Genomic DNA, 24,060 nt, shown 5'->3' on the forward strand with positions numbered 1-24,060 from the left:
TCATTGGTCAGGACCAATGCTCCGCACATCACAATCCACCGCCTTTCATGAGGCCTCGATCTACCAACGACCACGGGCCACCCAGAATCCTGAGCGAGTAAAGGCGGCCAGGAGCCAGCCAACCTGGCTTCTTGCAGAAGGGCACTCCAAGAAAATCCTATGCATTTGGGCTTCCAGTGGGTCGCAGCCGCAGGCCTCAAGGCCTCTTTCTTACCTGAGAATGGTAACGGTCCTTAACGGCAGCCAATAACGGCTCAGAGCCGGCAGAGGTCAAATCTAGGATTTTGGAGCCCACGCCCAAAACCCTAAACTGCATCGAACTACAACTCCCAGCATGCGAAGCGACCGCCCGGGTGGCGGAGCGTGGGCCTCGACAACCCCGGGCCCTTCTTTCCTCCCGCGCGGCCGAGCTCCCAGAACTTCCGGATAGTGCTGGCTCCCCACCCACGACTGCCTCCTCTCTAGATTTCTGGGTATTGTAGTCCATCTTGTTCCGGTTTCCCGGGAATAACCTGCTCCTAGCTACGGCTACTTTCGCCACAAAAACTACAAAACCCAGAATATCGCGCAAGTTCCCCTTGTCCAATAGGAGCCCCCCATGTAGCGAGGCGCGGAGGCCGGCTCTCGCAACTCAAGATGGCGGACGAGAGTGATACAGCAGTGAAGCCGCCGGCACCTCCGCTGCCGCAGATGATGGAAGGGAATGGAAACGGCCATGAGCACTGCAGCGATTGCGAGAACGAGGAGGACAACAGCTACAACCGGGGGTAATGAGATCCTCGGAGTCCAATTCCCATCCAGTCCGCCACAACCTGGGTCTCTGGGGTGCGGGGAAGTCACCGGGAGCTTAGTGTAGCCCTACCCCCACATTCCTATTGGCTGAGATATTGGTATCCTGTCTGGCGATTGGTTGCTGTCTTTGTCATTTATCGGGGGTGGGCGCTCAGTTTGTTAAGGCCCAGAGACATTCAATACTTTTATTATATAAAAGTTCTGTGTAATGTTCCCGTCTTGTGGCTCATGCGCTTCCGGAGAAAAGAACATGTTGGACGATGGCCTTCGATGGCACAACACAGGTCAACCTAACAGTACAGTTCAAAAGGAATGTTACTTACAGTGGTGGTGTGTGAACAACGTGATTAGCAGTAAACGAATAATAAAACGTTTCACTGCAGTTCACCTTCAAGGAGGAAATTCATCAGGCTATACCAACCGTAATTATGTTGTAAAAATATCACTACTAGAGAATCCCAAGATATAAACTCACCTAATAAACCCTATGTAATTACTGTATTTTGATGTATATGGTGTCCGCTGCTCCAAATGATCCATAAGTTTCCCGAGCAATATACAATTAGGTCTTTCAGTATCTTTGCTCTATTAACTTTGCGAAGTAGCTTCGAACTTCAAGAAATTGAGTGATGGTGCTTCCTTGGACAGTTGGGAAGTGGTTTAATACTTCGTCTCCTGTACTTTAGGGTCTTGCTTCCGATTAACTATTCCTCGGGTAGAAGGAGCGCGTCAAACGTTTTGAGTGTTGAGCTTCCAAATTTAAGCCACACCCGATCATTTCTTTTTCCTCACATTGTTACAGTGGCTGGCGCAGAGGCTCACTCTCCTTATCTATATGTATGTTTCCTAACGGAAAGTCATGAGAGACTCTTGGATGTAAAACTTTGGCTGAGCCTTTGATGGTCTGATTTTCGTAGCCATCTTGTCCTTTTCTGAATCAATCGGTTGGTGGTAGCCCTGGAGGTAAAAGTGGAAGGTTGAGGTCTTTGGATAAACTTTAAAGAGAGATTCTGTTACCTTGAGGTGATAGGAGAACAAAGGGTTATTTAAATGGCTTATAAGTGGCTTGTGATGAATGCTTAGGTTAAAAGATCTAGCTTTATGTTCTTCAGATAGCTTTAAAACCACAAGAAGATGTAGGGGAAAAGGAAGCTTGTCAGATTTGGTTTTTATAGGACTGTGTTCTTTTGCACACAGATCTAATGTAATAAAAACCTCTAGATTCCTGAGAAAGGAAGAACTGAAAAAGAGGAACTAGGAACAGGAAGGAGGGAAAGTGGCCCTTCTGAATAGAGACCCCAACCACATGTGAGCATTGTTAAATTCGAGATTCGTTTCAGAAGTGAAAGTACCACTTCATCTTTGCTGTGTGTGTAGTTGCTTTTAGTTTTCAATGCTAAACTGTTGCCCTGACCAGTGTCTGTAGCTTGTTAGTTGGTTTTGTTGCCTATAATCTATGAATCACTTTGCAGGACTGTTTGGCAAAAAGTTCTGTGTTTTATTTAGAGTACAACAAAGTAGTAACCTTAAAAAACTCTTTGGAAGTGCATGGTTATGGGCTAGGTGAACAAATTAAGTTGATTAGTATCCCAAATCGAGAGATCTGTGTGAGTGAGCTTGGAGGTCCAGGTGAGAAACAGAGGACCCAGCCTGAAGGGCAGAGTCTAGTTCTGGCACTTGGAATCTGAATAGACTTGACATTTTCTCCATTAATTGTCAGAGGAAATGATTTTGGGGAGAAGCTATGTAGTACAATGGGAAAAGCATAGACTTTGGAAGCATTCAAACCTGTGTTCAAAGCCTGGTTTTGACACTTAATAGTCCTGTGTCCTTGGGAAAGTTACTTAACCTCCAGTTGTTGAGACTACATGAGGTAACATCTGAAGCAGCCTTCCCCCTTCTATTTCTTCAGATCTGCCCTGTCTTCCCCCCAACCCCCTCCCCCTTACCCCATCACATACTGTATTTTTTGTAGCTTTTATCATGACAGTAGTTAAGTAACATTTGTATCCAGTCCTTGTCTTACCTGACCATGAAGAGTTTCAGAACAGGAATCCTGTCTGAGATAGCTGGCAGTTAGTGCTGCCGTCTATGGGGTCGCACAGAGTCGGACACGACTGAAGCGACTTAGCAGCAGCAGCAGTGTGTATTCATGAGTATTTGCTGGATGAATGAATGACATGTTAAAAATTTGTAGCCTAGTGTTAGTGCAGCTTCCTTTCTCCTCACTGAGGAGAAAGATATCAGATTTTTCTCACATGTACACTTAATTTTCTCCAAGTAAGTCTCATAAGCCTTACTATGCTGCTGCTGCTAAGTCACTTCAGTCATGTCCGACTCTGGGCGACCCCATAGACGGCAGCCCACCAGGCTCCCCCGTCCCTGGGATTCTCCAGGCAAGAACACTGGAGTGGGTTGCCATTTCCTTCTCCAATGCATGAAAGCGAAAAGTGAAAGTGAAGTCGCTCAGTCGTGTCCAACTCTTAGGGACCCCATGGACTGCAGCCTACCAGGCTCCTCTGCCCATGGGATTTTCCAGGCAAGAGTACTGGAGTGGGGTGCCATTGCCTTCTCCTATAGTTACTGTGGAATACCCACAGAAATCAAGGATCCAACAGTTTTGTCAGGGAAGTTTTCCACGGTTTTTTGGCTTCTTGAAATGTTGCTTGTCTTTACTTAATATTATTTTAAATGTGTTCAAAGTGGTCGAAGAATCAAAATATCTCCTTTTGATGCTAACAGTTCTAACAGACAATATGCAATAAAAGTTAAAGTGAAAGTGAAGTTGCTCAGTCGTGTCCGACTCTTCGAGACCCCATGGACTGCAGCTTACCAGGCTCCTCAGTCCATGGGATTTTCCAGGCAAGAGTACTGGAGTGGGGTGCCATCGCCTGCTCCACCGCAATAAAAGTTAATGATAGTTCAAAACAAACCCTTGTTCCTTGGGCCTTTCTTTCAGGATGGGCTCAAGATGGGCTCAGTGCTTTACACTGATGAAATGAGCTGCGTTCATGCACTGGAACAATAGGAAGTGCATTGGTGCTGGTTCTTACGTCCCTTTATGTATTTTAGTTCTTGATTTTTCTAGTCCTGAGTTTTTTTCTTCCAGAATTAAACATTTGGTGGGTATAAGTTTCATGTATACATAAAAGCACACACATGTTCACAAGCATACATCTATAGTATAGATGTGTGCATGTGAGTGTGTGTGTATCTCTACAGTTTTTCTGTTTTTTAAAAAATCCACTCAACTGAGGAAAGAAAGGAGGGTAGCATTCCCCCCAGCCCAGCCTCCCCAGTTACCTGGCATAAGTTACCTTGAGCAGTTAATTGAGTGGAGAGTCAGGCTAAAATAATCTTTATACTACATCCCTCTGCGGGTCATGATTCATCTATAGGATTTAATTTGCTTGCTTGTTTTTAGTGAGAGATTTATCGCTGAAGAATAAACCTTATCAGCTGGCAGTAGATGTTCATAGTGAGATAACGTTTTTTGGATGCTTTGGAATGGGAGAGAATGTTTACACTGTTTTGCTGTTAACATTCTGTTGGAATTTATTTTGCAATGTTGTTAATACCACTGAGATGCTGAGAAGTCATTGGTCAAGACTTTGATCAGGGATGTCTGTTTCCCATTCCCATTTACTCCATGGGGACAGGTTAAAATAGGTTCTTAAAAGTTTTTCTTCCTGATGATGCGATATTATTCCTTATGAAGAAACTTAAGAGAGAAGAAAGGTCTTTTTGAATGGAATTCCATAAAGCTATCCTTACTTGCTTCTGTTTTATTCTTCAGCTTTTCCAAGAGTGGCTCTTTCCACATTTATTTGATGGCTTATAGCTGTATCTGGTCCTTAGAAGAAAGAAATCTTTTTAGTTCCTTTTTCTTAATTTCTCCCTTCAGCTTTTGGTTCTTCAAAACTAGATCAAAGCAGAAATGAAAAGAGAAGCCTCATCACTGATATCAAATAAGTGTTCTAATTTTATTTCCCAATTAAGTGGCAATTAAAAAGAAACTAATCAAGAGCTGCTTCAAAGAGAAAAGACTGGAAAGCAGAAGAAATGAAAAGTAAATGAGAGCCTATTTCTGGGAGGCTGCTGCTCCTGGCAAAGCAGTTTTGCTGATTTTTCACATTGTTTAACTAATGTGCTCACTCTAAAATGTCCCAGCTTTACTAAGTCTGCCCTTAACCCTTTCCCTGCAGAGTCCATAAATTTGGGGACCACAGTTTCAGTAACTTTAGGAGGTTGCTGCTTCAGCTCTTCCTCTCTAACCTTTTGTCTGAAATCTCTGCCCTACAAGCCTCTCTTCCAGCTCCCCAAGGACAAGGCACTCTTGTGACAGTTGCATGTAAGGCCCATAAAGTATGGTGTTTTCTGTTAAAAGCACCAAAGCAAAAACAAAACTAATATTCTTTAACAGGGTCAGTACTTGCTGCAGATTTTTTTTCCTCTGCTGCTATCTGAGAGAGATAGCTAAGGAGGCTTCACTATTGTTAAGTGGTCAATAAATGTTGTCTATTGCTAATGTGACTGTGTGCGGAACCCTGTGCTAAAGCCCTTTACGTGGATTATCTCGTGTAGACTTAACTAATAAAGACTGATTTAGCTTTTGTAATGAGGCTTGGGATTTGCCAATCCACCTCTCCCTATGACACCCAGGAGGATCCATTCTGAACTTGCTGGATTTCTTTTCCTTACTTGCATTGACTCCTTCCTCCGACTCTGCAGCAGTGTGCTTTCTGTCTTTGAATGTGTTCAGTAACCCATGGACTTTCCCAAACTAGGGAACCAGTGGGTGATGGAGGTGGCTGGCTTCTTTAAATTGTCCTTGATAGACTGGTATCTTTTTCAGAGTTCATTCCAATGTGTGAAATTGCTGCCAGCATTGAGTCCCTACTCAGAAAATTACTGAAAATGGTCTCTGAACTGCATCTTATTTGACCTTGGAGTTGCCAGGTTCCAGTCTAGCTCACCAAACCAACCCAGAGTATATAGAATTTACATTTCCATCTCATTCCCATTTCGAACTACTTAATGTATTAGGGCTCTTGTGACCCCTGAAAAAAGCAGCTTTCCTTCATGGCAGGATTGGCTGGTTCACCCCCAAAACTCTGGCTAACCCAGGGAGGGCAGAGAGTGGCAGTAAAAACAATCTTTGGTAATCCTTTCCCATCCTGCTGATCTTTTCACAGGCCTCCTGGGCATCTTGATGGCAGTAGTAAAAAGTTTTTATTTTTACGATCTCTTAGGACTCAAAGGCAGTTTTTTGTGAGTGACTGACGGTGGGAGCTTGCAAAGTTCGGGGGGTGGCATTAAGTGATTCTGCAGCCTCAGCAGTTCAGGGATCGGCAGCTGTGCTGAGCCGCACCACGTGGTCTCACCTGTGCCCCTTGTGAACACCACCGCGCTCACCTGGGTTTGGGTCTTCTGGATACGCGACCAATAGGCTCTCTGGTGAATCACACCTCAGGAGTAAATTGATTTGCAGCAGGGGAGTTTCCTGGGAGTCCAGTGGTTAGGACTCAGCGGTTTCACAGCTGTGGCCCTGAGTATAATCCCTGGTAGGGGAACTAAGGTCCTGCAAGCTGCTGTGTGGCCAAAAAATAGAAAGAAAAAAAAATTGACTTGCAGAAGAATTTCCTGATGTCTACAAGTGGCATCAAAAGGATGTTTGGAGGCTAGTTATTTATTTAGTAAGTTTCTACGGAGATTTTGAATTTGAGCCTAAAAAATTAACTTCCAGCTTAATTCTACTTCTAGGAGGTGGAAAACAGGTAACCGAAAGTTGTGAGTTTCCTTTTCTGAGCTCTTTTTTTTTCTTTTGATCTCATAATCAAACCTGAACCCATGGTCTGTGTTGCAGACATTGGAACCATTGGAAATGGTTAAAATGGAGCTTTTTTGTTTTAACTTGTAGGAATAGAACAGGTCCTAAGGAGGGAGGAGACAATAAGAGAGTTGAAAATTGGATGAGAAATTTGATCATTTAAAATCTCAAACAGTGGCTCAAAAGAGCCCCGCATCGATACCACTCTCTTAGAACATTGGCGCAGCTGTCCTCTGGAAATATTGCTGAAGATGTTTTGTTGCCCCTCTTTTGGGCTGTAGCTTCTCAGGGTTTTATTTTGGTCTATTACGCCTGGAAAGCATCAGTCAAGCACGTATTTGGTGAACTCTCAGTTGTGTGCTCAGCATAACTAGGGATGCTGTGAGAAACAGCTGTGTAAGATGGGGTCCCTAGACTCAGGAAAATTTTTTTTATCTCATTAGGAAGCCAGGCAGCAACCCATTATTATATGTAAAGTATTAAATTGTACGGGAGATCATAACCATAAAAGAGACAGGCCTCAAGGAGCACGCGAGCTGGAGTATCCAGGGGAGGCTTCCTGGGTAAAACGCGGCTCACTCTCCTTGCCTTTGGTATCTGCTCATCTGTCACACAGAAATTTGTTTTAGGGCTTTTGAAGGTTCTCAGAGAAATTCTCACAGGGAATGAGACTTTAGTGTTTGGGAGTGGAGTGAGCCAGGTCCTTAGATTGGTGACTTGTCCCTGGGTTCCAGTCAGTTCGTTGATGCCTCACGTCCCTGGGCCTTGGTTTCCTCTTCTGTAAACAACAGGTTAAGCCAGATGGCCCTGAGAGCTCCTTCCAGCCCCGGTGGTTTAGCTTCCATGATAACAGCTTTCTGTCCCACAGCCCCGCGCCTTTGAGTGGACTTTGGCATCGGCAGGATTAAGAGGAGGCCCAAGTCGTGGACCCACCCTGCTCCTGTTGTTTAGAGCTTCGTTGCTGTTCTTGTCAGCTTGCCCTTGCCTCCCACCACGCTCACACTCTGATGCTGTGTTCTGCTTCTAGAAATAAGTACTGAGGTTCCTTTTCCATCTGCCCCCCCAGCCCTGACTTTCTTCCAGAGCATCCATAGGATTTCTTACTTGTTTGAACTTAGAATATTTTGACCTTCCTTTAAAAATGACATTTCATGATCGCTTTTCTTCCTTGTTCCTGGTTTTGTCATTCTGTTCATTCATCCCATACTTGCTAGGTTGGTCGTTAATGAGTTGGTCAGCTTTACTTTAGAATGTACATTCCAAAATTTTTATGTGAATTCTTGTCTCCTTTTCCATTGCAGGCAAACAGCCCCTTCTCCAAAAAAAAAAGAGCTGGCAAGTTTCACTAATTCTCTGCTTATTAGTTTGGAACCAAATGAACCAAAGGTAGACTTTGATTTGCCATATTCCAAGGCGCTGGCCCATCCCTTTGAAGTATGTTAGGGTGACTGACAGGTTTAGTAAGATCTTTGAGAGATTTTTTGTTTTCATTTGCAGAGTCCCAGCATGCCCAGGGATACCCACCCAGTGGGGATGGACTCCAGGTCCCTTTAAAAATGAAGCCAAATTCTTTTGAGGAGGACCAGCCTTGCTTCCATGGGGTCCTTTGGTTTCGTTCTTCCTAAATCCGAATTGAGCCCATCCTTCTGTGAAATGGTGTTGGCTTCCTAAGAAGCTACCCTTAATATTTCCTAAGACCTACTCTCAAGGCCTCTGAGCTTGGTTTGGTTTCTTACGGATAATTAAAGTTATTATAATCACCTAGAAAGCTAACTCTCCTGGGCTCCTTGGAAGTCTCTTCTCTGAGTCATTTGTCTTCCTGTTTGGCTTGTTAACTGAGAGACCGTGATGAGCTCATGATGTTCTTATGAAGGTGGCTCAGTACCTGGTCGCTCAGTGACTGACTTTTCTTTGAAACTTCCCTTTGTTCTTCAAGCGTCTCCTCTCCGTGTTCTTCATGTACAGGTTGAGACAGGATCGTTGCTCAGTAACTTCATGTGCAGATTCAAGCCAATACAAGGAAAATGAAATGAGCTCTCCAGTCTGGGTTTAGGTCTTGGAGTTTGCCAGACACTTGTATTAGTAACGCATAAAACAGAACGAGAGTTCAGCCCAAAGTCCTTCCCCAGAAATGGGGTCTGTGAAGAGATGGCTGCTTCCACTGAACCGCAAGAACAAAGGCAGGAAGGGAACTTTTTAGGGATTTCGCCCACATGAAAAGATGTCTACAGTTGGAGGAAGTAATTTCTTCTATTTTCCTTATGTGAAATTGTGTTTAGTAAGTGTCCAGCTGGTTAATATGCAGCAGTTCTTCACTTTAACCTTTTTGATGCTTTTTTCCCATAAAAAACAATTCTTACGGTAATTCACTTACAGGGACCAGAGAATTCCTCCCATAAGCTGAAATGAGTAGGGACTTATAAACTGTATCAGCAATGGAACCCTGCTTTGTCTCCTGCCATCAACCAGCTTTTAAACCTTATAATCCTGAGACTGAAGTGAGAATGTCTCTGGAACAGCAAACCACAGCAGAGTTGTCATAGACTGCAAACAGGCCTGTGCAAGATATCAAAGTTGAGATAATAAGAGAAAAACTTTTATCTTCAGTTTATAAATGGCTTCAAAGTTCCTGTTCTTTGCCATGGCCTTGGGGGTTCTGCTGAGCTTCTAGTTTTAGGGAGTTTGCCTTATTCCGCCCTCAGTGTTATCGGTTTTCCTTCTGTGTTGTGCCTTCTGGGTCCCACTGATATGATACCTAGGAAGTGCATTTGCATCTGCACTTCATGACCTTATGCTGGGAGTAAAGTAACCTCCAGCCTTGACGTGATCTCTCTGATTTCAGTCTTTCTGCACCAGGGGCCTGATGAGAGGCCTGGCCCCATGGGTGCAGGCACACTTACTCCAGAGCAGGGGTGGTGAGGGTGGATGAGCTAGATGGGGACTGAATGTGAGGGGCCAAGGGGAAAGCTGGGTCGGATACCTTCTAGAGTTAGAAGCCGCCGTCACCGTAGACTTTCAAGCATGGGAGGGACACGTGGAAAGCCATTTTCACATTGGCGAGTCCCACTGCCATGCAGAGTTTAGGATAAGGCAGAGCAGTTGTGAGTCGAGATCCAGGAAAGGCTGGGGATTCCTTTAGTCCAAGTGTAAGGTCATGAAGTGTGGATGGGAGTGCTTCCAGCCAGGACTGCCGCTGCTGCTGCTAAGTTGCTTCACTCATGTCTCACTCTGTGCAACCCCATAGATGGCAGCCCGCCAGGCTCCGCCATCCTTGGGATTCTCCAGGCAAGAACACTGGAGTGGGTTGCCATTTCTTTCTCCAATGCATGAAAGTGAAAAGTGAAAGTGAAGTCGCTCAGTCGTGTCCGACTCTTTGCGACCCCATGGACTGCAGCCCACCATGCTCCTCCACCCATGGGATTTTCCAGGCAAGAGTACTGGAGTGGGGTGCCATTGCCTTGTCCGCCAGCCAGGACAAGGAAGACAGTAATCTGAAGACATTCTGCAACAGGAAATGGCAGCACATTGCCTGCTCCCTACCTCACGTACTAGGAGATGAGAGTTAATATTCATAACAACTTGCAGGCACTTTAAGACCATGAAGCCTTTCTGAATTATAAAATAAAGCTTAAATAGTACTTACCACAATGGTATGTAAAATGTATTTTATACTATTTTAATTCTTTGAAAATTGGTTATCTAGCCTATACAGCAAAAACAATACCCTGCACTTAGCTGATCTGCAGATTAGGGTTTACGGTACCCTTTGATTGGACTCCTAATTTTGACTTTCTTTAAAAAAAAAAAAAATTCTTTTTTTTGGCTGTGCTGGGTCTTCGTTGCTGTTCGGACTTTTCTCTAGCAAGCGGGGGCTTGCTCTATAGACATGGTGTGCCGGCTTCTCATTGCAGTGACTTCTCTTGTTGCAGAGCACGGGCTCTAGAGTACCGGGACTTCAGTGTTTGCAGCAGGTGGGCTCAATAGTTGTGGCTCCTGAGACTCCAGAGCACAGGCTCAGTAGTTGTGGTGCACGGGCTTTGTTGCTCCAAGGCATGTGGGATCTTCCTGGACCAGGGATTGAATCTGTCTCTCTTGCATTGGCAGGTGGACTCATTACCACTGAGCCACCAGAGAAGGCCTTTTTTTTACCTTATTTAATGGAACATTTCCAGAGAGAATGGCAGCGTGAGAGTCCAGCATTACTCCCAGTCTGACAATGCCAAAATCACTGAAAACATGGCAAGAACTTAACTTTGATGGTGATTAGGAAAAGCAGGCTTCAAAGTGAACCTTAAAATTCATCAGTAAAATGAAGGAAACCCAGAATCAAAACTAATATCCGAAACTCAACAAGAATTGGGAGAAAGCATTTGGGAGCGAATAAATGAAAAAAATGTTAGCAAAACACAGTGTAATATGTGATTTGTGTCTCAGTAGAAGTGTTGAGAGAGGATACAGAGAACAATTTTTTAAAAGCCTGTAGAAAACGATTAAATATGGCTAAGAAGTTGTTTTTGCTTCCTTCATTGGGTGAGTCATGCAGAAGGAAAGCAGCAGGAGGAAATCCCCGTTGCTGTGGTTCACACGCACACATGTTGCCTGTGAATCTCTTCTGAGCAGGGCTGGCTGGGTGTTCATTGTTGATGTTTTCCCAAGATTCCTAGCGCTGGGTTTTGCCGGCTGACAGTTGTCCTCTATCCTACAGGCCTGATTTAGGCATTTCTCATGATCGCTTGACTATTTTAGACACAGATCACAGCAACATTAAGCTACCCTTTTCCTTGCTCCTTCCTCCCTTCCAGAGCCGCCTTGTATCTTAGGTTCAGCTGGGGCAGCTCAGAGAACCCAGTGCAGTGGGATGGGGGAAGTGGAAGTGAGGAAGAGTTTCCAAAAGATCACTTTGGGCTGTCATCCCTTTAAATTTTGGACTCTAAGGAAGAGTTGGTAACATGAATGCCCTATTAATAATCACATTTACCTTTGATGCGAGCATCCTGGCAATCTAAAGGAAATGAGCCATTGGAATTCCCCGGTGGTCCAGGAGTTAGGACTACACGGTCTCACTGCTGAGGGCCCAGGTTCCATTCTTGGTCACGGAGCTAGGATCCTTCACGCCAATTGGCGCAGCCAAAAAAATAAAGAAAATAAACCACATAAAATAGAAGCAAGAACAGAAGAGGTCCTTTCAAACAAATAGGCTGTTCCTTGCACATGGCTCCCTCCCTGGGCACTCTCCCTCCTTGCTGGGAGTGGAGAGGAGAGCTGTGTCCGTTGGCATTCTCCAAATGCCCCTTCTGGGGCCTGGATTCTCTGGTCTGCTTCTGAAGCCCACAGGCTTGATTAAGAAAGGTCTGGTTCCACAGAAAGCTCTTTGTCAGTGCAGCTCAAAACAGATGATTTTTTAAAAAGCCTGCATCAGTATTTACTTTGTCTTACAGTGGTTTGAGTCCAGCCAATGACACTGGAGCCAAAAAGAAGAAAAAGAAACAAAAAAAGAAGAAAGAGAAAGGCAGCGAGACAGATTCAGCCCAGGATCAGCCTGTGAAGGTAACAAGGAGGCTCTGTTTTCTTGGGCCTGAGAGTTGCTCTTTCAGAAGAGAGTGCGTTGGGATAAATGCATGGGAACAATGTAATAGATTGCCAGTCTCCACTGGTATTACTTCAAGATGGAGGGGTAGGCTCCCCCTGCTGCCCTAGACCTAGGTGATGAAGCTGCTGTCCTACCCTGAGAGGCACAGCAGATGCGACATTGACCCCCGAGCATAGCGCCCCCTCAGAATTTACAGGTGCACAGCTGCAGGTGGTGCTGTGCTAGGTGCTGGAGAGTAATTCCCTTATGACAGCCCCCTGCGGCCTAGAGTAGTGGTTCCTGGCCTTTTCAGTCCCCACCACTATGAAAATGAAGGTCTGTTCCTTTTAAGGCAGACCTTTATGTTTCTCAAGCATTCTCTTGATGCCATAGTCACAGTACTGAGAACTAAGACCCCCACAGAGCCCATTTCTGAGTTCCATAGGTGAGAACCACTGGCCTAAAGCTTATGTCTAAGGCTGACATGCGGACACGAAACACAGAAGTGTGGGTAAAGATTGTTTTGTTTTGTAAATAAAATAACATTAAGAAAAGAAAACCTTTTAGGTTTTCCCTGGTGGTCCAATGGTTAAGACTCTGAGCTCCTAATGCAGGAGGTTTGATCCCTGGTCAGGAACTAAGATCCCATATGCCACACACAGTCTGGTCTTAAGACCTTAAATAAAGAAATAAAGATTAACGTTTCTTAAAAAGAAAAGCAAACCTTTTATTTCAGATAAGTGCTATCCTCTTCAAAGCAGGCCCTGGAGGAAGCTCAAAACAGATCCATAATTCCTTTTAGTATTAACTTCAGTTTACAAGCCTCACAAAAAATCTAGTCTCATCAGTATACCCACCTTTGCTTTATGCCTCAAAAGTTATACTCCACCTCAAATCTTCTACCTTATTGAAATACAGCTTCAAGCAGTTTTTTTAATATTTTCAATACCAAACCCACTATGAAAAAAAAGAAGTCACCATTGTTGACTACAATGTTGGCTAGCTAGGTTCTTGCCAGGCACATCGTTTAAATTAACGAGGTGCCTTCAACTTCTCTACAAGGTAGGTGGTTGTCTTCCCATTTTAAAGATGTGAGGAAGTGGTTTACCCAGGTCTTTCAGTCAGGAATCCAAGCCCAAGCCCTACTTCTGTTTCAGGGATTCTTGTTTGTTTCTTTCTCTGGGAGTGGGGGTTTGGATGGTGGGGATTTGAACTCAAACCTTTATCAAACTGGTTCACTTCAAAATGAGAAAATCCCAGCAAAACACCGTTTGCATAGCCCTTCTGTTTTTCTCTTTATGAGAATGATGCCATACGTTATAAGGAATGTAGGGAAAAACCTAGCAACAGGAACAAAATGAAAATCACTTAAGAGTTCTGCCTCCCAGGAATGAGCAATATAAATATATGGGTTTATAGTCTCCCTTTCCTTTACAATTTAAATGAAAAAAGGAAGTAGTAAAGTATTAGAGGAACCTAAAGGTATTTGTAGAATCTGAAACTGGACATAAGATCCAGAAGCCATAAAAGAAAAAGTAACAACTATCAAACTTCTCTGAAAAAGTCAAAAGATAACAAAGTGGGCAATTATTTGCACTACATAAGTCAGTTAGTTTAAACTAATGAAATAAGCAGGCCATTCACAAAGAAAAAGGTTTTTATATGAAAAGATGGTTCAACTTACAATGAAAATTAAAGCAACTATTTTCCCCCCCTAGATTGGCAGAGTTTAAGATTTGGTAAATCTAATGATGAGAGTCTTGAGAAACATACTCTCATATACTGTTCATTGTTTTCTTAATTGATACTCTCTTCTTAAAGAGTAAATTGATAATATATGTAATCTCAAATGTGCATCCCCTTTGATCCAGCAATCTTCCTTTCTTAAACTTTATCCTGCATAAGGACCTATTCAGTGAGCAAAAAATAGATGCAGAAGAAAGTTCATTATAGCACTGTCTGTAAAACTGAAGACCAGGATCACCAAATGCCCAGTGGGAGAAGGTTGGCCAGATACATTGTGGTCTGTGCTCATAGGGGAATCATAGGCAGGTCCACGTGACCCCCTGGAATGGCCTGTAAGATTCAGTATTTAAAGAAGAACAGTCAGTAAAATAATACTCTGCCATTCAATTTGAGTTTTTGAAAATCGTGTGTGTGTTTGGAACTTGTATGCAGAAAAGTCTGAGATTATATTTTCCTTTTCCCACCCCACCTCCCAAATTTAAGACTGCTGATGACAAGGGTTATATTTGAGGGACAGGACTGTTGGGTTTTTACCTTCTGTGTGTATTTACATTGCCGCATGTTTGAAATTTTACACTAAGCCAGGTTTTGCCGTCAAACATCATAAGACTAAGAAGAGGAGAAACCCTGTAGGAAGCACCCACCCACCACACGGCTCATCATCAATCACTCTTTCCAGTTGTCCTACAGCAGTTGACCTCTGAGAAGCCACACCCCTTCTTTGAGTTGTACTCCCTTAACTCCTGAACGTGAATGAATCAAAAATGCTTATTAACATAATGAGCCTTTTCTCTCCCCAACTTTGTCTTGTTCAGATGAACTCTTTGCCAGCAGAGAGGATCCAGGAAATACAGAAGGCTATTGAACTTTTTTCAGTGGGTCAGGGACCTGCGAAAACCATGGAAGAGGCTAGCAAACGAAGCTACCAGTTCTGGGACACGCAGCCTGTCCCCAAATTGGGTATGTATGTGCCTTCTTCCTGAGGAGAGGGCACGGGAGCGCCTGAGCCACGCTAAGGGTTCCACTCGGGATTTGTGGGGAAGGACAAGAGAGTCCTATTGTTCCTTGGTGGCCATTTTTAGAGGGTAGTCTTTACAGTGCGGTTCAGAAAAGACTGATGTTCAGGGACTTTATCATTTCACAGTAGCCCATATGGAGGATAAACAATGGTCCTTTTAGTCCATCATCATCCAGTATAAATCTGCAAAGAAAGACTGCCTTGGCACATGATGAGTGGGGATGTGCGCCCATGTATGTATTGCTTCACACAGATTTTATAGAGACTGTCTTGTATATCTGGGCAGGTGTTTAATCCGGAATGGGCCAGTCCCCCACCTCCTCCCTTGCCTTTCAGACAGTGTGTGCTGTGCTGACTGAATGCAAAATGACTTGACATTTTGATTAACGGTTATGGCTTAACACCTGGACTACTATATACAGGTTTGGTTGGCACCTCTTCAAAAAGCTATGATGAACTCTCAGAAGGGTGGGACGGGCAGAAAATAAGTGCATTCCAGAAGGGACTGGTTGTAGCAGGTTAGAGATGCCTGCTGACACCCAGCCACAGCTCGCCTCCATGGTGACTGCAGATGGCATTATTGCCAGGAAGTTTCTGTAGTGATTGCGTCATGATTCTGGACCCATCGGTAGCCCAATTTCTATTTTCTGTGTGACTGGAAAAGTAGGTATGTTAAAAAAAAAAAAAGTATGTGTGAACCACAAACGTAGGTGACCTTCAGGCTGTCCGTGTTAAGACACGGTGAGAGCTGACTGTGTGTGGTGGGGAGGAGGGCCAAGGGCACAGCGGAAGGCTGGTAAGGGGAGGGGGCATCTGTGCCCAAGGAGAGTCGTCTACTCCAGAGCGTGCCCCTCCAAACAGCAGGGTGGGCGGGCATTGCTGAACAGCTGGTAGACACGCAGACGCTCAAGCCCCGGGCCTGCAGAATCAGAACCTGCAGGGGCTTTGCGTCCACTTTGAAAGTTTGAGAAGCTCTGCTCTGAAGCACATGGTTTGCAGGCAGCTTAGTCACAGTCCAGAAACAGGCTGAGATGTGTCCCTATGGGGTGGAGAGCAAAGCAGTGCCCAGGTCGTTATGGGTGGTGAACGGGCAGCAGGCACTGTTCTATTGAAGTCTATTGACTAGAACCCTGCCCTGACCCATCCACCAGGTCTGTCGGGCTGCCCAGGCCATCCAGGTTCCAGGCCACTGGCTAAGCCCCCCAGCAAGGCTTTGGATCACATGGACATGAATCTGAGCAAACTCTGGGAGATAGTGAAGGACAGGGATGCCTGGCATGCTACAGTCCATGGGGTCACAGAGTCAGACGCAACTGAGCGACCGAACAATAAATGCTGTTAGTCGGGCATTACTAGCAACGGGTCCCAGTGACCACTCCCCCAGGAAGAATCAAGAGCTACACGCTCCACCTCTAAGTGGATTACACAGAGAGACATTCAGAGGAAGCTGACATGCATCTTTACTGGGTTTTGTGGGGTTTTTTAAATATTTATTATTTATCTGTTTGTTTATTTGACTGGTCTGGGTCTTAGTTGTGGCATGTGGGATCTTTAGTTCCGGTGTTTGAACTCTCCTGAGTTGCCTCATGTGGGATCTTAATTCCCCAACCAAGGATCAAACCTGGGACCCCTGCACTGGGAGCGTGGAGTCTTAGCCACTGGACTAACAGGGAAGCCTCCACCTTTGCTGTGTTCAGATGGAGTTTTGGTTTGATTTGATTTTTCATTAAGAATTTGCAAACGGGTGACTTCATTCTTCACAGACATGGCACCTGGTCAGGAGGCAGGTTAGCATAATGGAGTTCGCTTCTCTCTTGCTTCAGCTCATTTGCTCTTTGTTGTTTGCCAAAGTTTCTCCACCTGTAAATTAGAGGGCGCTCCAGTTTTATTCTCAGAAAGCTTATGAAAAAGCCACAGTACTCCTCACCGGGACCTGGATGATCTCGGAAAGGGGAAATGAGGCTCAGTTTTGTTTTTTTTTTTTTACTATTTATTTATTTATTTGGCTGTATTGGGTCTTAGCTGAGGCATGCATGATCTCTGACCTTCGTGGTGGGATATGGGATCCAGCTCCCCAACCAGGGACTGAACACCGGCCCCCTACACGGGGAGTGTGAGTCCTAGCCACTGGACCGCCAGGGAAGTCCTGGCTCAGTTTTGTTTCCTCACCCCGTGCCTGTGGCAGCGTGGAGTGTGGGACTTTTTGGAAGAGGGATCACTGCGAGTGTCTGGCCAGTCTGCCTTTCAGGTCAGTCAAGTCCAAATAAAGGATTCCTCCTCTGTGTCTGAGTTAGCCGATAGAAAGTACTGCATCACAGGCATCGGGTGGTCCACGTGGCTGAGGTGTCACCCTAGTTCTGCTTCTGAGTGTCCTTTGGGTGGTGTCATTTATAGCTTCTTTCTTTCATTTTTTCCACTTAAATGAGGGCTAGTAATTTTGAATCTCAAGCATATCAAATGTCCTGTGTTTGCCGCACTGCCCGACTTGTGGGGAGAGTTAGAATTAGATTGTATTCCACTCAAGAGACCTAGGGGCTTCCCTCATGGCTCAGACAGTAATGATTCTGGCTGTAATGCAGGATACCCAGGTGTGATCCCTGGGTTGGAAAGATCCCCTGGAGAAGGGAATGGCTATGCACTCCTGTCTTCTTGCCTGGAGAACTGCATGGACAGAGAAGCTTGGCAGGCCCATGGGGTCTCAGAGGACTCAGGCACGACTGAGCAACTAACACTTTCAAGAGACCCAGAATTCTTTAAAGTCATCCTCCTAATTTCAAGTAGACAATCATCCTAAGTTCACCATTGAAAGGCTTCTAAACAGCCAGTGTTTTCAGCTGTATAATAGTTCTCTTGTGTGCCCAAATCAGCTTCTCATCCCCTTTTTCAGACTGTGTCATTCTTCTTTTTAAAAGTCACTCCTTTTCCCACACTAATGGAAGGATGAGGAATCCTTTTTCTTTGCCTGACCTTAGTGGGTTGGAATCTGGCCACAGTTAGATTAGTTTGGAAAGTAACTCTACCAAAGAAAGGGAGAATGCCGACTTGGGCTTGGTTGCCCTGGGCCCTGAAAGAGAGGTTTCCTCACTCTGTCCTTCCCTTGTCCTGCTTGCTTGGCTTAAGGTCTCCCAGATCTCGCATTCTTTTCTCCCAAGTCTTTCACAGTTGCCCTGCGGCGCTTACTTTTGGATCTTGAGTATTAGAAGGCAGAAAGAGAGTTTAGGGGTAGAGTGTGCAGAAAGGAACCATTGAAAGCCCAGGTTTGTCTTTCAAAGTTCCCAGTGTCCTCCACAGCCGGTTCATGGAAGCCCGGAGACAATTGGCTGCATTTCTGCCCCCTGAGAAGCAGCCCCCACCTCCTTGGCCAGAGGTGCTCGTGAGCCAGTAGAAGGTGGCGGGCAGGACCCCTGGGCTGCTCTCAACATTGCCGGCACCCCAGACTGCGAGTCTGTTCTGAGTGGCTGCTTCTTTCTCAGTGTTACCTCTCACTCTGCTTTGTCAGCTTTGTCTTGCAGATGGTAAATAGCCTTGAGATAACCTATGAGATGAAGAAGGCAATGACACCCCACTCAAGTACTCTTGCCTGGAAAATCCTCTGGACGGAGGAGCCTGGTAGGCTGCAGTCCATGGGGTCGCTGAGGGTCGGACACGACTGAACGACTTCACTTTCACTTTTCACTTTCATGCATTGGAGAAGGAAATGGCAACCCACTCCAGTGTTCTTGCCTGGAGAATCCCAGGGACGGGGGAGCCTGGTGGGCTGCCGTCTATGGGGTCGCACAGAGTTCGACATGACTGAAGTGACTTAGCAGCAGCAGCAACCTATGAGAACAAGTTTGTCAACACACAGATCAAGACTTACCAGTTGAATATTTTGTATACAAATTCACTCAGTTGACAAGCACTTATTGAGTGCTCTTTGTACAATTCAGACCTCAGGATGTCACTGCTCCCTACCATCCCCCTTAAAGACCCATTCAGGATGTCCCACAGCCCTTCGGATGAAGTCCAGCCTCTCGCAGCTTGCAGGGTCCTCCACGATTGGCCCCCGCTCTTCTCTTCAGCCTTGTCTCCTAGTTCCTTTCCCCTGCTTTCATCTCCAGGTCTTGACTCTGTTCTTCCGCAGTGTACCCACCTTCCCTGCCCCACCCAGTCTACCCCTGCCTAATTCCTAATTATCCTTGAAATCACATCTTTTTTTTCTTTTTATGCAGGATCTTAGTTCCCTGACCAGGGATCGAACCTGTGCCCACTGCAGTGGAAGCACGGAATCTTAACCACTGGACCGCCAGGAACATCCCTGAGGTCACATCTTTAGATGTTTCTTCTAAGAGGTCTTTTCTCCATCTCCTCCTCATCCCCCCATACTTCATTATTGCGGACTTTCATTATGCTGAGTGGCAAGTGCCTGCTTGCTTTGTCTCTTTGGGCCCCATGATGACAAGGACCTGCATCCATGTCATTCACCAGCTCCTGCCCCAGAGCTGGCGCTGTCTAGGATTCTGAGAACAGATGGTGAAGGTGCAAATGGCAGTGCCTGGTGTGGGCAGGACCTGGTAGCCAGCCTGAATGAAATGATTTGGCCTTGAGACTATTGTCATCTGGTGAGGAGGATCGCTTGTATCTTGTCTGTGAGAGCATCTTGGGGAAAAATGATAAAGGGTTCTGAAGTTTAAATAAAAGGGGGTATAAACTCAAAACAAGATAGGGAAAATAGATTAGCACCTACTCAAGACTAGAGTAGGGATCCGTGGTGTTTCCCAGGGGTCTGGCCCTTGGCTTATAAGGCTCAAAAAATTATACATGACAAGGAAATGAAAGTGGATTGACTTCTAGTCAATTAATTCACAAGGACTACTTTACAAATTAATCAAAAGGCCAGTTTCTAAACTAGGGGAGAAAAATATAGCCTTTCTCCCAAGGAAACCTTCACTTGAGAGCAGCTTATAAATAGGAGTCAACCGGATTCTTCCTTTCTGTGACCCCAGTGTTGCCTGTTTGCAGTCTTTGACCCTTAGCACATTGGTTATGACTTGTTTCTTGACTGTTTCCCCAGAAGATGGTATGTCTTGTGAGGCCAGGGACATTTTCCCAGCCCTGTCCTGGTGCATGATGTCCAGCCGGTGTTCAGTAAATGTGCTGGGCGAGAGTTAGATGGTCAGTCCTCATGGTGTTTTCCTTGGCTCATGGCCAGATGCAACCATTTCCACTACACCTGCCCCACTGATCCATCCCTGGTAGGGTCCACAGTTGCCTGTTACACATTAGAACGGTGTGTTTGGGTCAGGAGTCTGACCATCAGTAACAGCTTGAGCTGAATGACAAGAATGTGCAGAGCCCTGTGCTGGGAGCCATGGACTCAGTGGGTCCTCTGTAAAGGCTCCTTATTTATTTTTTAAAAATTTTTGTTGTCTTCTCTTTGTTTTTGTTTGTAATTGGAGAATAATTGCTTTACAGTGTTGTGTTGGTTTCTGCCATGCAACAGCTCGAACCAGCCGTTAGCACTGTATCTATCTCCTCCCTCTTGAGCCTCCCTCTCCCACCCCTGTCTGCCCCTCTAGGCCATCACGGAGCTCCGAGCAGGGCTCCCTGTGCTGTGCAGCAGCCTCCCACTAGCTCACTGGCTGCTTTACGCATGGTGGTGTATGTATGTCAGTGTTGCTGTCTCTCTTCAAAGACTCCATTTTTTTTTTTCCAAAATTTTATGTATTTATTGCTGTGCTGAGTCTTCGTTGCTGCACAAGGTCTTTCTTTAGTTGCAGTGAGCCAGGGCTCCTTCCTAGGTGTGGTGCGCAGGCTTCTCATCGCAGCGGCTCCTCTTGTTGCAGAGCGCGGGCTCAGTAGTTGTGCCGCACAGGCTTAGTTGCTCCACAGCATGTGGAATCTTCCCGGCCCAGCGATGGGACACATGTTCCCTGCATTGGCGGGTGAACTCTTAACCACTGGACAACCAGGGAAGTCCCGAAGACTCCGTGTTTAAAGTGTGCTAAACATTCCCTCTTCTGAGTTGTGAGCATGAACGAATAAGCTCTGAACTGTAGAAACTACCAGGGCCAAATAATTCCAGGGGCCGAAATGATGTGGCTGATGCGTCCGAGTTCTGTCAGATAGGTTTGGTTTGGCTGGGGCTAGGAATCAGGGCTCTGTCTTCTCGGCATCCCCTGTACCCCTTGTGTATTGCACAGGGGAGGGGTGTCTATCCTGTGGGGATGTTGTGTCAGGGGGCGACTTCCCAGCAGTGTGGTGTAGACTCAGTGATTCAGCCCAGAGGCACTCACAGGGCTCTGTAAACACCGTGGGCCCGAGTTGGCAGCTGCAGTTAACTGGCCCCTGTCGGTGAAAGCCCAGGCTGGCAGGACCCAGAGAGAGCCCGGCGCCTGGACGCCATTGTCCACCTCAGGAATGGGCCTGGTAGATTGTCACTGCTGTTGACACAAAAGCTGCCTTGTTGCAACTCCTTATAAATCCATCCAGGTCTATGGGCCTGGGCCAGAGCCATGACAACACTCTATACCAGCTGGGAGGCAGGAAGCCAAGTTAGCCAAGATACATGTTTGTCATTTAGTAACTGAAAGGGGATTTAAAAGAAGGTCCAAGACACCAGCCACCTTGGCTCCCAGGATTGTTCTGAAGTTTGGCCACAAATTGGCCCTCAGTTAGGGGCCAAGGGTAGCCGGAGAGACGGTCTGCCATTGCCAAGGAGAGAGTGTTCTTTGGATGGAGGGCTCCTGGGGACAGGGGGAATTTGCTGAGGTCAGTTTTTGAGCTGAGCCCCTTCCCTCCCCAAGAAAGCCAACGATGAAACTCATGGCTGTGCTCTGCTTGCAGGAGAAGTTGTGAACACACATGGTCCTGTGGAGCCTGACAAAGACAACATCCGCCAGGAGCCCTACACGCTGCCCCAGGGCTTCACCTGGGACGCCTTGGACCTGGGGGACCGTGGTGTGGTGAGTAGGCCTGGGCTGACCACCAGCGTGGACAGGGCACCGCGTTCACCGAGAACGCAGCCAAGGTGGCTTCTCCTCGGGCCTTCCTCGAGGACTCTTCTAAGAAGAGCCGAGCCAAGCAGGGCTAGCAGATCCCTCCCATCTGTTGCCTCTGGGATCTGCCCACGACTCCGCCTGAATAGCACACAGCATCTCTGGCGCGTTGAGAGTTAACCCCTGCAGCTCGCTCCCCAAGGTGGATACCTCTTCTTCATGCTTTCATTTTCCCTGTTCGTCCGTTCATTCAGTCCCTTGTCTTCACGATGGAGTGGTCTGTTACTTGGATGACATTCTTGGCCTGCCACACTTCCTGTGCTTAAGTCTGCCCCTCTACCCCTGGTGACTCAGTTTCCCTCTTAAGCACTAGATTGCTTGTTCCAGGAGTCCCTGCCCTGCCCGGATGAAAAGGATTTGTGAGATTAAATAGAGTTTTTGGTAGTTTGCCTTGTTCCCAACAGCTTGGAGCCCCAGGGTATTGGCCTTGGTTTCCATGCCCGCCCCCCCACCGCCCCCGCCTCTGGCAGAATACTTCTAAGGTGGCTCCTCTTCTCTCTGCAGCTGAAAGAACTCTACACTCTCCTGAATGAGAACTATGTGGAAGATGATGATAACATGTTCCGGTTTGATTATTCCCCAGAATTTCTTTTGTGGTGAGTTGTAAGGACTTCCCTACGGTTCTGAGGCCACAGAGCAGAGAAGCAAGGCGCCAGATTGCTCATCCCTCCTAAGTGCCAACCTTTTAATGGCAAATCAGTGTGTGGTTTTTGAGATTGCTTCCAGTGGAGCTCAGAATTGAAACTTTATTTAAGGCACAATGACTGGGTGAGAAATTCCTTTATGGAATTGGTACCCAGAAGAAAAAATCGTCTGTTGTATAATGACTTTAGGTGAGAAGGGAAGGAGGGATGAGACCTGCTAAGATTTAAAAGAATAGAGGGTCATTTTCAGTCTTATTTCCTGAGCATGTTTGGTTGTATAGAAATGGCCTTGCCTGGCTGAGCACTCCTTCCCCTTTCCGGCCTCATTTAATATCCAAGGAGGTAGGGCATGAGGCTGGCACAGAGGGGACCTGTCTGAAGGGGGAGGGAAAGGAAGACCGCCAGAGTGGAAGGCGGGGAGGAGATGGAGCCCAGAGCTCCAGAGGCTCCACAGCCGGCTCCTGACCACGGGACCCGCTGGATTTGGAGCCAAGGAGGCTGGGGCTCCAGCTCAGGCTGTCAGAGTCAGTGAGCACAAAGAAACTGGATCAGTATGAAATCTTCAGTGTGACAGCCCTGGGTTGGGTAAATAGGCCAAGTGGACTGAGCAGCAAGAAAGAGCTGTGACTTGGTCCCATTGGTGTCCAGGAGGATTTGGCCTGAAAGTGGATTTCAGAGAATTGAGCTGTTCCCTCCCCAGGGAGATGGTAGCATGAGGTTAGAGCCAGACTCGGTGGTGGGCCCAGACAGTCTGCCCAGCCCGCTGGCAGGCAGCCCCGTGCCCACAGCTCCTGTCTCTCTTCCAGGGCTCTCCGGCCGCCTGGCTGGCTCCCCCAGTGGCACTGTGGGGTTCGAGTGGTCTCAAGTCGGAAACTAGTTGGGTTCATCAGCGCCATCCCGGCAAACATCCATATCTACGACACGTAAGCACCAGCGCCACCCCCGACCCGTGTCCCCACCGTGGAAAGTGGGGGGAAAACATATACATAGCTTCCATAGAAGCAGGAGGGAAGTTCCCCTGAAGGGAGGGAACTTGGGTTCCTAGGAATAGAAATTCATAATAGGAACTGCCCATCTTGCTCTGAATTGTTGCTGGAGCTCTTGTCTGTGACCTGGGCTGGAAGGGGTCCGCCCTGAGGGCTGACCCACTCCCTGACCAGCTTGTTGGCACTTATGCCAGTCATGCGTCGCCATGCTCGAGCCACTCAGAAGTGGGCTGGTGTGACTCATACCCACGGTCGCGGGGCCTTCCAGCTCTGCTCTTCGTTTCTTTGGAAATGTCAGAACCATCTATCTACCACAGCCTTCTGCGCTTGGGGGAGTCAAAACCCCTGAAATCGTAGGATAGTCCTTGACTTCTGTGGGGTTCCTGATGGCTGAAGATGGGGCTCACTCAGCTTGCTCTGGGGGCTTCACCAGGAAGA

At 46.5% G+C, this 24,060-nt stretch overlaps 1 protein-coding gene across 1 annotated transcript in view; it reads left to right on the plus strand.

Annotated features, from left to right (window-relative positions):
* The first annotated feature begins 415 nt into the window (after positions 1 to 415).
* Positions 416 to 24,060, plus strand: part of NMT1 (N-myristoyltransferase 1) — a 30,816-nt gene continuing 7,171 nt past the window's right edge. Inside the window, 6 exon segments of the mRNA NM_177504.2 lie at positions 416 to 767; positions 12,061 to 12,169; positions 14,753 to 14,897; positions 21,781 to 21,899; positions 22,497 to 22,588; positions 23,443 to 23,559. Of these exon segments, the coding sequence (NP_803470.2) occupies positions 637 to 767; positions 12,061 to 12,169; positions 14,753 to 14,897; positions 21,781 to 21,899; positions 22,497 to 22,588; positions 23,443 to 23,559 (713 nt within the window). The 5' untranslated portion in view covers positions 416 to 636.

The sequence above is a fragment of the Bos taurus genome, chromosome 19 (genome assembly GCF_002263795.3).
Source record: "Bos taurus isolate L1 Dominette 01449 registration number 42190680 breed Hereford chromosome 19, ARS-UCD2.0, whole genome shotgun sequence".
NCBI classification, from domain to species: Eukaryota; Metazoa; Chordata; class Mammalia; order Artiodactyla; family Bovidae; genus Bos; species Bos taurus.